General features: G+C 35.4%; 1 protein-coding gene across 1 annotated transcript; it reads right to left on the bottom strand.

The window, feature by feature from the left end:
• Positions 1–5847: 5847 nt before the first annotated feature.
• LOC119675576 (relaxin receptor 2-like) lies at positions 5848–10803 on the bottom strand. Its single transcript, XM_038086781.1, has 6 exons — positions 10754–10803; positions 8568–8639; positions 7020–7463; positions 6380–6924; positions 6027–6227; positions 5848–5936 (listed from the first exon to the last, which is right to left on the bottom strand). The coding sequence occupies exons 1-6, from the start codon at positions 10801–10803 to the stop codon at positions 5893–5895; spliced, it is 1356 nt and encodes a 451-aa protein (XP_037942709.1). The 3' UTR covers positions 5848–5892.
• Between the last annotated feature and the right edge of the window lie 2548 nt (positions 10804–13351).

Raw genomic sequence — 13351 nt, 5'->3', positions numbered from 1 at the left:
AAGAAGGGTTGGGAAGTAATTACCGCATCACTGCATCCTCGAGGATTATTGTGACATACCCACTTCAGTTCCATAGACGAGTAGCAGTTAAGAATGCTAGTATGTCCTTTGGAGAGATGTTGCCTAATTCCGTTATAAGCGGATAGGTAATGGATAAGTAGCGAAGTCTGAGTCTTGCGAGACTATCAGAGTGACACAATATGTGTTCTGCTGTTTCCTCTTCTTCGTAACAAAGTCTACAGCTATCGTCTCCAGTAATACCTAGATTCAATAAATGTTTTTTAACTCCGCAGTGTCCAGTTAGAAAACCTGTGACAAGTCGGATGCTACTTCTGTTCAGCATAAGTAGCTCCCTAGTTCTGGCTTTTGATCAAAACGGCATGGATTCTTTTGCTTGATTGCAGGTAATTGTATTATCCCAATCTTTCTGAGCTGCTCTTTCCAGCCATTCATTAGTTTTAAGTTTGAAAAAGCTCCACGAAGGACCGCAGAATGGTTGTGGCCCAATATAGTATGAGGCCGCCCCTTTTCTCGCTAGTTCATCTGCTTTTTCGTTTCCCTCAAAACCGCTGTGCCCTGGAATCCATATTAAGTGGACTCTGTTCCTTTCAGCAAGGTCTTTGAGAAGTAGAAGGCATTCCCAGACTATTTTTGAGGTTACTCGAGGTGAGCGTAGTGCCAGGAGTGTCGATTTACTGTCAGAAAAGATATATATGTTTTTTCCTGTGACGGGTTTACCTTTATATACCCTGAGACATAATTGAATTGCGTGTACTTCAGCCTGAAAAACTGAGTTTTCTTTACTCATACTCGCAAATATTTCCTCTTTAGGTCTTACTTCATATACTCCCGCCCCCACTCCTTCCATCGTTTTGGAGCCATTCGTGTACCACAGATGGTAGTCTCCAGCGAATGGAGGTATGTTCCGTTCCCATTCATTTCTGTCTGGTATTAGTATTAGAAACTTTTGGTGAAAGTTGAATTTAGGTAAGCAAATGTCAGATATGGTGATATTTAGTCCTTCCTCTCTTTGCATTTCCCTACCTAACAGGGAGTTATCGAGTAGTCTTGTTGATTGATTGTTAGTCAACTGTAGCTTGGCCATAAAAATCATTGCTTCCTTTTTGACTAGTAGGTGAAGTGGGGGGAGCTCCAATGCAAACTCTAGGGCTGCTGTCGGGGTAGTTCTCATCGCTCCACTTGTCATTATGCAGGCTAATATCTGCAGCTTACGAAGTTTATCTATAACAGTCTTCTGTTGTGCTTTTTTGTACCAGATAGCTGATCCATAAGTTACAATTGGTCTGGCAATAGATGTGTACATCCAAAGGCTGAGTTTTGGATTAAAGCCCCAGTGCTTACCAATGAGGTTTCTGCTGGTCCATAATGCCTCTCTGGCTCTTCGTATAACATTGTCTACATGAGCATTGCACGTCAACTTCTCATCCAGAATCATTCCCAGGTATTTTACTTGGGTAACGGCTGATAGCTTTTCTCCATTCAGGAATGGGTAATTGGAAAGTACTCTTTTCCTTTTCCTTGTGAAGACTACCAGACTTGTTTTCTTAGGATTTACATTTAATCCTACTTCATTGCACCATCTACTTACGATGTTCAGGGCTTGCTGAAGTCAATATGGGATCATGTCTTCATATTTACCCCTGACAAGTATGACTATATCGTCAGCATAGCCTTGTGCCTCGAAATGTTTGACACTGAGTCCATGCAAGAGCTCGTCCACTGCAATTGACCACAGGAGTGGGGATAATACACCCCCTTGTGGGCATCGTCTTAGAGTATGTGCTTTTATTTCGGCATTGCCGAGAATGGATTTATTCTATTTCTTAGTACATTGCTTATCCATGTGCGTGTCGTATCATCTACTCCTCTGTCATGGAGGCATCTTACGATATGTGAGTGATCAGTATTGTCAAACGCTCCCTCAATATCAAGAAAGCATCCCACCGCAAATTCTTTGCAATCTACAGACTCCTGTATTTTATTAGTAAGACTGAGTAATGCATGTGTGGTGGATTTAGTTTGTTGGTAGGCGTACTGGTTGCCGTGGAGTGGATTTATAGATAAATACTCTTCCCTTATATGCCTTTCCACTATCTTCTCCATAGTTTTTAAAAGAAATGTAGTCAAACTTATAGGCCTATGGGATTTAGGAAGTTCGCTAGGTTTACCTCCTCCTTTAGGTATGTATTTGACAATTGCTTCCTTCCAATTAGTGGGAATGATTCCCATCGCCAGCCCAGCTCTAAAGATATTAATGAGGTAGGGCATAAGGTGAGTTAGTCCCTTTTGTAGGAGTGCTGGAAATATTCCGTCTGCTCCAGGGGCTTTGAAAGGAGAAAATGAGTTGATCGCCCATTTAATTTTATCTTCAGTGAAGATTTTACGAGCAGTCTTCCTGTCATTGTTTCTGGGCCTTTTGGCCACCAGGGAACTAAGCTGGGAGATTGATTGGTCGTAAATTGTAGATCCCGGAAAGTGTACTTCTGTTAGAAGTATAAGTGACTCTTTGCAGTCATTGGTATAAAGACCATCAGGTCGTTGGCTTGGGATTGGGAATGGGATTAGTGTGGCTTTTCGAGATGACCCTTTGGATTTTTGCGCTACTGCTTCACTTTTGAATCTCTGAGCAAAAGCCTCTCCATGATTCTCTTTTTGCCCTTCTAATTTCTTTATTGTAGGCGGTGAGAGCATTTTTATAATTGTCCCATTCACCGTTGGTTTTTGCCTTGTTGAAGAGTCTTCGGGATTCGACTTTTAGCTTGGCTAACGTTTTATTCCACCATGGTGCACTTCTGTTGCCGGTCTTATTTTTCACCGGACAGACCTCATGGTAGGCATTTATAATAGTTGTGTTTAAGGCAGCATCAGCTATTTCTAAATCATGAATGTTGTTTATCGTATGTTTATTACTGCCTAGATTGGCCTTGAGTTCGTCAGTATAAAGATCCCATTCTGTGGCCCTTGGCACCCTATACGGGTCCCTTACTTTCATATTTAGATCAATTTCAAATCTTATCTGACGATGATCAGACATGGATGTTTCTGCTGAAACATTCCAGTTTTTGATAAAATGTTTTATAAATTGTGTAGCTAGGGTGATGTCTAATACCTCTTCCCTGATTCTGTTTATAAAAGTGGGCTTATTGCCCGTATTCAACATATTTAGGTTGTTACCAGTTATAAATTCAAATAGACACTCACCTCTTTTATTGATATCGGTGCTACCCCAGATCGTGTGGTGTGCATTAGCGTCACTTCCAACGATGAGTTGCCTCTTGCTTTTAACACTGTAGTCTACTAGTCCTTTCAGTGATAGGAAGTCTAGGTCTTGGGAGTCTCCAGGTAGGTAAGATGAGCAGACAATGAGCTCTGTGTTACTTACTGGGGTGTCCACAGAAATTATAGCTGCTACCTGGTCCTTGTTGGTGTGCTGTGAAATAATGAAAGTATTAATGTCATCTCTTACCACAATACAAGCACGAGGTCGACCATGGCTGGCATGATCGTACAGTAGCTTACCTTTTATTCCTTTTATCTGGTTCTCATATACATATGGCTCCTGGATAAAGGCTAGGTCAATCTTTTCAGATAGAAGTCGCTGTGTCAACACCGCCGTAGCAGCTTTGGCGTGTTGAAGATTAACCTGCAGGCACCTCATCATTTTATTGGTATCGTCCTTTACCGTTCCGCATCCACTTGGGCAATTTTGTCCCATGAGTGGGTGCTTCCTGTCGAGGGGATCTTGAAGCTGGTTTCTTTGGCCCTTGCTTCTGGTCCTTTATGCTAGATACCGGTGTGCCACCCTGCTGTTTTGAGGTGCTGGGTCCGACTTCAGTTCGGGTGCTATCCCGTGTGACCTTAACCGTCTCACTTGGCTTATCTGCCTGTGCTTTTGAGGTACTGGGTCTATCACCTGAAAGCGGCCTTTTGGATGGAGGCACCTGTTGCTTGACGTCACTGGGTTTCTCTGTCGTAAATGGCCTTTTTGTCGTCAGTTTCTTGGGTCCAGTTGGCTCTCCCTTCACACGTACGTGAATTTGTGTGAAGTTCAGATACAGCTTTCCTGCCTGACCGACTATCCAATTTTTGGATTTTTCGTCCACTGAGATCGTAACGGTTTCCCCACCATTCTTATCTTTCTCAGTCCTGAGAATTCTCCACGATGATGTGCAAATGCCACCATTTTGTTTTTCCAATCGGGACATCAGAATTTCTGGTGGTAGCACAGCAGAGGGGGGAATAAATGTGATGCACACATAGGTTTTGGGCATCTCTTCGCCCTGAAACACTTTGAGAATAGCATCCGGGAATGGTTTGAGTTTTGGGACACAAGTGGTCAGCCAGTTCCTCGTTTCACCATTGCAGCATGTTAATGAGAGCCATCCGTCTCTGTTAACACTGGTGATGAAGCCGTAGACACTATTGTGCTTGGGAAGTTTGTCAATTTCTTCCAGGAGCTTCGATTTTATCAACTCCATTTGGTCACCAGTGAGATTCACCTCCGGATATTTCTCATGGGCGATAGCCACTTTGCAAGCATTGGCTACATCCCTGTAAGATGGAGTCGGTTTTAGCTGGTTTCCGGTAGAGCTAGATGTGTGTTGAATGGCTTTTGGCTTTTTGGGCTGCGGGCGTTGTGTTTCTTCGGGAGATGTGTTATTAGATCTGCACCTTTTGCTGGTACTGGGTCTGTCACTTTCTCCTTCTGCTGCCAAGGAAGCTTTGTAGAGAGAGTATCGCTCTCTCTCTTTCTGCTTCGCAGTCTCCAAATCCAATCCATCCCTAATCATGGCCTTGATGCGTCTTTTCTGAGCCCCGGTGAAGTATTCCGCTTTCTTCCTGGTCTCTATGTTGCCGTCACCTGAGTTCACCATGCTCTGGGTATTAGCATTAGACGCACCGCCATCGTGGTCACCTGTGTCCATAGGACTCTGGGTGTCAATCACCGGAGAGGTGTTCCCACCGCTTGATACCATTGGTCTCTGAGCAGATGGGTTCAGATCATCCAGATCCTGAATCTTGAGAGATGCTTCAAGCCTCTTTTCAAGATTTCCAAATCACTCTTACTTCTTCAGTTTTATTTTTTTCCTACAATATTTTAAATATATGTTAGAGTTTATTTTTTTTAAGAATTCCTATAGGTGTTCTACGTGGAGTCTGATACTTGCATTTAAACAATTGGAGTTTCTTTTAGGTTATTCCACATATGATTAATATTTAGATTGTTCTGTACATCTATGAAGTTTTTTGCTATTTTTTTTTTTTTAATCTTTATTGTTTCTTTTGGTCATAATTTGATGTCAAAATATTATACTTCTTTCTTGTATATCTAGCAAGTAGCCAGAGTCACTGTCTACAACTCTTATTCGTTACCAACTTATTCGATCTTCGTTATTCGCTACCACTTGATATAAAAATAATAACATGATTTAACTCTACTCAATACCTCTCCTCACTTTAGTTTTAAAAAAATGATAATTTTTGTAAGATTTCCTTGACTTTTGTTAGAATAATTCTGTTACTTTATAAAAACCACTTGTTTTACATATACTTTTTACATAAAATTATTTTCTTATTTGTCTATTCTTCGGTATGTGCGAATTCAAACTCTTTTTAAATTTACTTAACATATTAACATTTATTATTATATCACATTTATGTCTTTAGTTTGAGATACACACTTACATTGAGAAATATTTCTTATATATATTTTATAATAATTTTACACGAAATATTACATACATACATTTAACAATTACAAAACAATAAATAAATAAATTTATATTTATAACTTTAAAATTATTGATGATAAATAATAGATGTTTACTCAATTAATTGCTTAGTAAATTCTGCTTATTTATATGCGAGCATCTAAAGATTTCCCACCAGGGGAATGGCTTTACTAGAAGATTCATCTGCAATTCAATAAAATTAAATATTTGCAAACGTGAATATTATTAAAATGTTAGTGAAATTAAAAATTAAATGAGAAAAAAATTGTATACCTGGATTTGATGAAGCAGTTGCAGTGGCAATTGTAGTTGCCATGCCACTTAATGGATATGGACGTCTACGTGCGGTGATTTTCTTCCAGCCACGCAACAAAATTTGATTACGATACTTCGGTGTTGTAAATGTGTACAACAGTGGATTGACGGCAGAATTGAGCGGTAAAATAAACACAACCAACCAGGCATAGATGTCATCTGAATCAATAAACACAATTTATAATGTCTAACTAAATTGACTGCATCAAGATTAATAAATAAACTACCTAATAAGAAAGTTTAAATACTAACTTGACAAATGCTGTCTACAGCTTGACACATTGCGCGTAATAAATATTATGTCCACTCACCTGATATATTATATTTGAAAAACACCCAAATCTTAAAAATAATGATTGGCGCCCAACACAATGCGTCCGTCAGTACAATAAAGAAAAAACGAACTGCAAATTCGCAATCTAAGAACGAAAGAGGTGTAGCCTTCCGAGTGCGCCAAATGGAAATAAGTAGCACTGTGTAGAGCAGTGCAATCATAAGCAGTAGAAATAAATTTACTCCCAAAAACATAAAAGCTGAATACTGCCAGCCAAGTGGGTAGGGTTCCTGTATGTGCAGTGGAAAACAAGTGCCCGAATATGTGCCATAAAATTTTGTACTTGAGCGCCAGAGTACCACAGGTGCCACTGCAATGCCTATACCCATTATCCAAATCAATGTCAAAGCAGCGATAATGTTTCGTACACTAATACGACGATGACTGCGGAATGGGTCAGCAATCAAAAGAAAACGTTCCAAAGACATGAAAGCAAGTATTAGCATCGATACTTCAGAAGACGTGACAGCCAGAGTGCCGACTGCTGCACACTGCCAGGAGGTAATCCAATCAAGTGCTACTCTGTTAAAGCGATATAAAAAGTTTAATAAAACCTAAAACATTTCTCTAATTTTTTTTAATAATATTATTTTCGTTTTGTTGCCGAACTCACTCACTTATAATATTCATTGCGATGGCGAATATCCTGCACACCAATTGTCAACAAATAAAATCCCATTAATATATCTGCAAATGCTAAATTTCGTATGACCAATGTTACTGCAATATTCTCATCACGATATATGAAGCGACCCCAAAGTACCATTATATTGCCGCTTATTGTGACGGTGGCCATTATCCATGCTGAGTAGCGTAATATGGGCTTACTGAGTAAATCTTTAAAGGAAGATATTCCATCTGTTTTTGGTTTGCACATTCTTACTTTCGGTATCATCGAACAGAAATAAAACCGATCGAAAATTATGTACTTCAGATTTGGCATGTTGCTTAAAGCTTTAAAATCTATGCTTTCAAAGCGTATGCCGGTTAGATTTAGGTATGATAGTTTCACGGGTTGCAAGATGTTGCTTCGTATTTGAAGAGCAGTATGGCTAAGCGAACTATGAAAGACAAAACACAAATGTTTTTAGTTAAAAAAATATTTATTTATTTATTTAAATTTATATTTAACAAGTAGCTAGCAGTAATAGAGTTTAAATCTAATGAAATGGATTGACATTCGATAAAGTTTTTAAATACTGACAAGCGAAGTCGCTAATATGTTATTAGTTTGTCAAATAGTTGACTTTAAATCATCTAAGGGATATCTAACAGATTAACTTGACAAAATTTTCCTTATTCTAACAAGCCATGTATTAACGATCTTTTACTTCTACTAGGTTTTTTTTAATCTGAGTTAAGAATAATAAACACTGACAATAGAAATCGACCACTTTATCAATTAGTTACTAGTCAAAAAGGATTTTTTAAAGATTTAAAGATTTTTGAATTAAAGATTTTACATATTAGCATGGTGTTGTTGCATACTTTTCTATTTCTTTTTTTCTGAAATCACGTTATAGATATTAACAAACATAGAGACGCTATATTTTCGCTTCTTGATGAAGAGATGTCACCAGTGATGTTAAAAGTCTTATAGTTATCATAAATGACGAATGCAAAGATGCAAGTACTATTCAACCAATCATTATGAATATATTTATTGTCCTTGTCTATTGTTTTTGACAGAAGACTTAGTTAAAAGCAAAATACATTCGAGCGAGCTTTTCGTAAGAAGTGGAGGTATAGGTCATAAGACCTATAGTGAGCTATAGTATGGCATCACTGTATGTCGGACGGCCCTAGACAAATCTTCGTACTGTACGGTATTCATAAGGATTTAGCGTAGGGCTGAACTCTGTATCAGTGGTGCTATGTGTTTATTGTAGTAAATAATAACACAGAGTCCATATAAGTTTCATCTAAATATAAAAACTCATTCACAGCAGGATATAACAATGATTTCCCCCAATTATACACAAATATTTGAAGCCAGACGATGAAAAAAATTATTAAAAATACTGATAATTTTTAAGTCTGGATTTCAAAGCGATCTTCATTATATCAAAAAATTAAATAAACTTCAAGGATCGTTTATTTATTATGTGTTTAATAAAATACCTTCTTCTTTATATCTGCAAATACAGTTATTTTTAATTACTTACAGTGCCTCCAGGTAATTGCTACGCAGAAATATTTCTCCAGGCAAGATTTTGATTGGGTTTCCTATAAGACGGCTTTAAGCAAAAAATAAATAAATTAATTAAATAATGTTAGTCTTTTATATTAAATATTAATGTCGTAGGATTACATAAATATATATTCAAAAAATAAATTACAAATAATCGCTTTGTTTTTCGTAACTGCAAACTAACAAGAGATAAATGTATATTCTCCTGAGAAGTTTTCTTTAGTTAAATCGGAAATATCATTGAATATCACACAAAATTTAAGTAATAATAAGTAATAATAGAAACTTAGTATAATCTGTGCTCTCTATTACTGAAGTTCATCTTAAGAATAGGAACCTTATAATGTTAACATTTTCCGCCCTATGGTAATATGTTATTATAATTATAATTAATTATAATTTATATAATTCATTCACATTATAATTAATTAACATTTTACAATATATGTATTCTATGTTAACTTGAAGTCATCAATAAGGTTGCTTTACTCACCAGTCAAAGGCTTAAATATTGTAGTAAATGTTGAAGCGATTGGCAAACAGACATGCTGCAAACACTATTGGCCGGGATTTATTGGAACGTGTCATTTGATATAAATTTACAACAGTAAGCAAAAACTCGTCATCGAAAGCTGATTTTTCTTGCCTTTTTTGGCATCGCACAGCTGCAAAAGGAAAACCTTAGCATACTTTTCGGTTCAGCGTAATTATTAATTGACCACGTAGGCCATTTAATGCCTACGTTTTGCCTGTGCAAATATTGAATATTCTGCCGCACAACACTGGAATTATGTTAATATAACTAATTTACGTCAAAATATTTTCTTATTTGCAATGCTAATTAACCAATTTACTAAGATTAAATTATTTATGCGTCAACATTCTTTGAAGTGGCTAAACGCTGCATAATTTGTTTGCAATTAGCTTGCGGTTAAAATTTTGTACGTGACGTATGAGTGATTTTTAAGATTTTTGTATTGGATCACTACTCACTCACTCTGTTTTTGAATTCTGCTAAAAATTATGTCTGAAGAAGGTTTCGATACTCACAAAAACAATTCTTTGTTTGTTTTAATTTGTGACAAATTTTATTTGCTACAAAGTTTTTTCTGGCTTGAGTGACATGAAGATTTACATGCATAATATTGGAAAGGAGATAAGATGGTTTCAAACATATTTACTAATTCTAACCTTATTTTTAATAATATATATAGTAAATAAAGTAATTTTAAATTATATTTATGAAAATAACCCGAAACATACTTCTCTTGAAGATATATAAAGAGTTGATTTCATTAAATTGACATTGACATTACTTTAGTCGTTAAAAGTTAAACTTTAAATTGACAGATTTTATGTAAAATAGAGCACAAGAGAATTCTTAAGAATTTAGAAAATATTGAATTAGAGAAACTTATCCACGACGCTTAACACCTTGTGGATTCCAAATGAACCCTGTATAAGTGAGATCATTGGGATCACCCCAACGTGAAGTATAACTAATACAAACATACTTCCGTATTAATGTTCTGTTTGTTAGTTATTATCCACAAATGTTCATCCGACTACCATATTTGGTAAATATATCGAGAATATCTTTTTATAAAGCAATTTAGTATTGTCTTGTATAAACTCATATCTCAGAGTTGTTAAGATACTCCGATTTTATATTGGCTTAATACCAAAAATAGATTTCGCCCCAAGAGAAGGTACTTGGTCACAAAAAAATTTCACAACTTAATACAAGCATAAATTTGTAAAGGTCTACCATTGCCGCGGTCAAAAATGATTAAAGTGAATGTCGTATAAATAAAAACTTAAACATTTTTGTGTCAGACCATTATTGATGATGAAACTTAATATCTAATACAAATTATTTTGAGTTTAAGTTCGATGAATCCTCTATAAAAATTTTGAAATAAAATATTTACTGCTTCAACGCCAGCCATAAAGTTTATGGAATTATAAAGATGGTGTAAGCGGCTAAACCGAAACTATCAAATGCGCTATCGAAAAAAATTTTAAAATAGAACAATCAACACGACCAACTGTTCTTAAGAACAGTAATTATTGCTTATAATAAGAAATAACCAAACACAAATTTGCTATATAAATTTGCTATAAAAATATTGGTTGTGGAGGAAATATTCTCTGTCTTACTTTATGGCCTCTTCGCATACATTATTTCGATCGTATTCTGTCGGGCACATTCGGATCTTACATTTTCATTTTGCGGTTAAATTTACTCCACTAAAACAGAGCTGCAGTGCTTTATTGAGTTACCAAATCTGTGTAATTTTTAACATGTCCACAATTCTGATATGTTAAGCACGCCCATTTGTCAACAGAGTCTAGTTAAGTCAATTATTCTGCATTTTCCGCAACTATTTAGCCCATATAGTTTTCACGATATCGAGCTGTAAAGTTGGAATTATTAACATGCCTGCATAATCAATATAAAAATTTAATACACTAGTTAATTGTAATCAATATAAAAGTTCAGCTCACACCTTCAAATCTCGTCTTAGAAAAAGCTCCACAAAGTGACTGACTATTCTGTAGCGATCTTTCATAAAATATTTCTGCCAAGGAATGAGTGGAAGAGAAGAAACTTTAAAGCAAGCTACGATGTATCAATTTTCATGAATGGTATATTAATAGATAGACGGGAGGAGCATCATGTGTACGCTATTCGCATCATGTGTACCACTGCCTCAGGCAACGTAATGAAACTACGGTTTTTAAGGCTGAAGTTTTAGCGATTAAAAAGGCCTGTCAACTAATAGTAAATCAAATTAAAAACAGATGAACTGTCTGCCATTTTTATTGGCAACCAATATTGCATTATTATTGTTACTGACTTTACGTAAATTAAAGCTCTCCAATCCTCTATCATAAAATTAATGTTTGTTGAAAAATGCAAGTTAGAATTTGCCGAGCTAAGCGAACCAGACCACTACATTTTACCTTCTGATTTCTACTTGTTGCGCTCGGCTAATAACATCGTGCTTGATCAGGACTTCAATTATGTAAATTATGGTATATAGTCTCAATTGTCTCAATCAACACACAATTTTTTCACTATGGTATCTACGTTTTGCCAGAAAAAAAATAATAGAATCAACACTTAATTGCTTCGAATAATTATCCTTTAATTGTCTTAAACTCAAACAGGTTAAAAAATGTTATAATGATCATCTAACTTAGAATGTGATATATTACCCATATAAATGTAAATGTCTTTATAAATTTAGATACTTCTATTAAAAACCACAATAAATTTCAATAAGAAGTTCCTTAAATTTGTAGGCTGCCTAACTAGAAGTCATTTATAGCTAGATATTTGTAAACAAAACATAATGAGTTTAAGTCCATATTAAATGTATAAAAATCTAAATAAGTGTAATAAAAAGGATACGCATTTGAATGGCTACAATTTAGCATTAAAGTAAATTTGTACAAATCAATGTCTAAGCAGGCAACCGATTTATTTATTTTTGTCTTTTTTTTTGCTTGTAATGTTTTTGACATTCAGTAGGATCTTGGTCTGTTTGGGGAATTGCTGTCAACTAAGCCAGATGGCAATAATTGTACGAGTGTATATTAACTGGATTCAATTCGTTGCAACGGCACTGGCACATTAATAAGCAGTCCCCACTTTCTCTAAGTATCCTGACCATATATTTTCGCTACTAAGCAACTTGTGAAAGTACTAATGGACAACGATTTTTTGTACGTGTCCTTTCTTTTTCTACTCGGTACTTCTGCAATGAAAGGACTTCTTAGCACAATCCAAATAAATTCACGACACGCATTTATTTAAATTTGTATCCGAATGCTTAAAAACACATCAAAGCCTGTAAATTTGTTGACTTAGCAAAATGGATAATAAAAGCATAGCAGATATTTTTCAATGTCTACTAAACAAATTATTTAACCAGATTGACCAATTTAACTGAGACTGCGGTTGTTTGCATGTCCTTATAAATCCTTTTAGCAATAATATAATAATTTTCAAACAAAATATTTAATTAGATACACAATGCACAATGTTACGAGTATATCTCTTAAACCCAATTCTTACAGAACAGTCCTGTTCTGCTCTTATTCTCTGCCTTTTCATCGCCTTTTCATTGTATTTGTACCATAAAGTTTTTAAATTTTTTTGGTACTTTTTTTGAATTTTATTAAAACATAAAATGATTTTCTTAATTTCTTTTTTCATCATAAAACTAAATTTATTTACATTTTTATTTGGTAGTTATTTTTTTTCTATTTTTCGCTTGTTTTGTTTGTTCTGTTGTTTGGTCCTGAGGTCTCTTCGCCTTTACACAACAAAACTACAAAATAATGAAAATAATTCACACAAACCAATCCATGTCCTCATCCAAACTGTTGCCATATCCCAGCGGAATTATTGAATTCATTATGTTATGATGACTTTTTGATTTCGTCGCTGGCCTTCCCCTGCTTTTATTTTATTTGAATTTATGAAAATTGACTTGAGCTCCATAAACATAAAAAGGGAAGAAGTAGCGAGCGATTCAGTGCCGTTTTCAATTAATAAATATTTTTGTTATTGTTTTCCGACAATTCCCCCATTCAGTTGTGGTAGCATTAGGAAACGATAGAATTGCTCATTTGTGGTAAACTTCCTTGTTGACTTTAGTAATTTTATTAAATAAACAACACAACACATCACAAAAGAGATGTGTTCTTTTTTTGAAAACCTTATTAAAGACACGTACTTTTAGGATA

This window comes from Teleopsis dalmanni, chromosome 2 (assembly GCF_002237135.1).
Source record: "Teleopsis dalmanni isolate 2A chromosome 2, ASM223713v2, whole genome shotgun sequence".
Taxonomy (NCBI): Eukaryota; Metazoa; Arthropoda; class Insecta; order Diptera; family Diopsidae; genus Teleopsis; species Teleopsis dalmanni.
The sequence above is the reverse complement of the archived record's forward strand: the minus strand, read 5'-3'. Positions and strand labels throughout refer to the sequence as shown.

Bases quoted from the DNA above. Each gene is read 5' to 3' on its own strand.
- LOC119675576 (XM_038086781.1), bottom strand. From the start codon at position 10,803: ATGTGCCCGACAGAATACGATCGAAATAATGTATGCGAAGAGGCCATA. The intron at 6,925-7,019 runs GTGAGTGAGTTC...TCGCTTTAACAG, and splicing joins CATCGCAATGAATATTATAA to AGTAGCACTTGATTGGATTA. The intron at 5,937-6,026 runs GTATACAATTTT...ATTGAATTGCAG, and splicing joins AACTGCTTCATCAAATCCAG to ATGAATCTTCTAGTAAAGCC.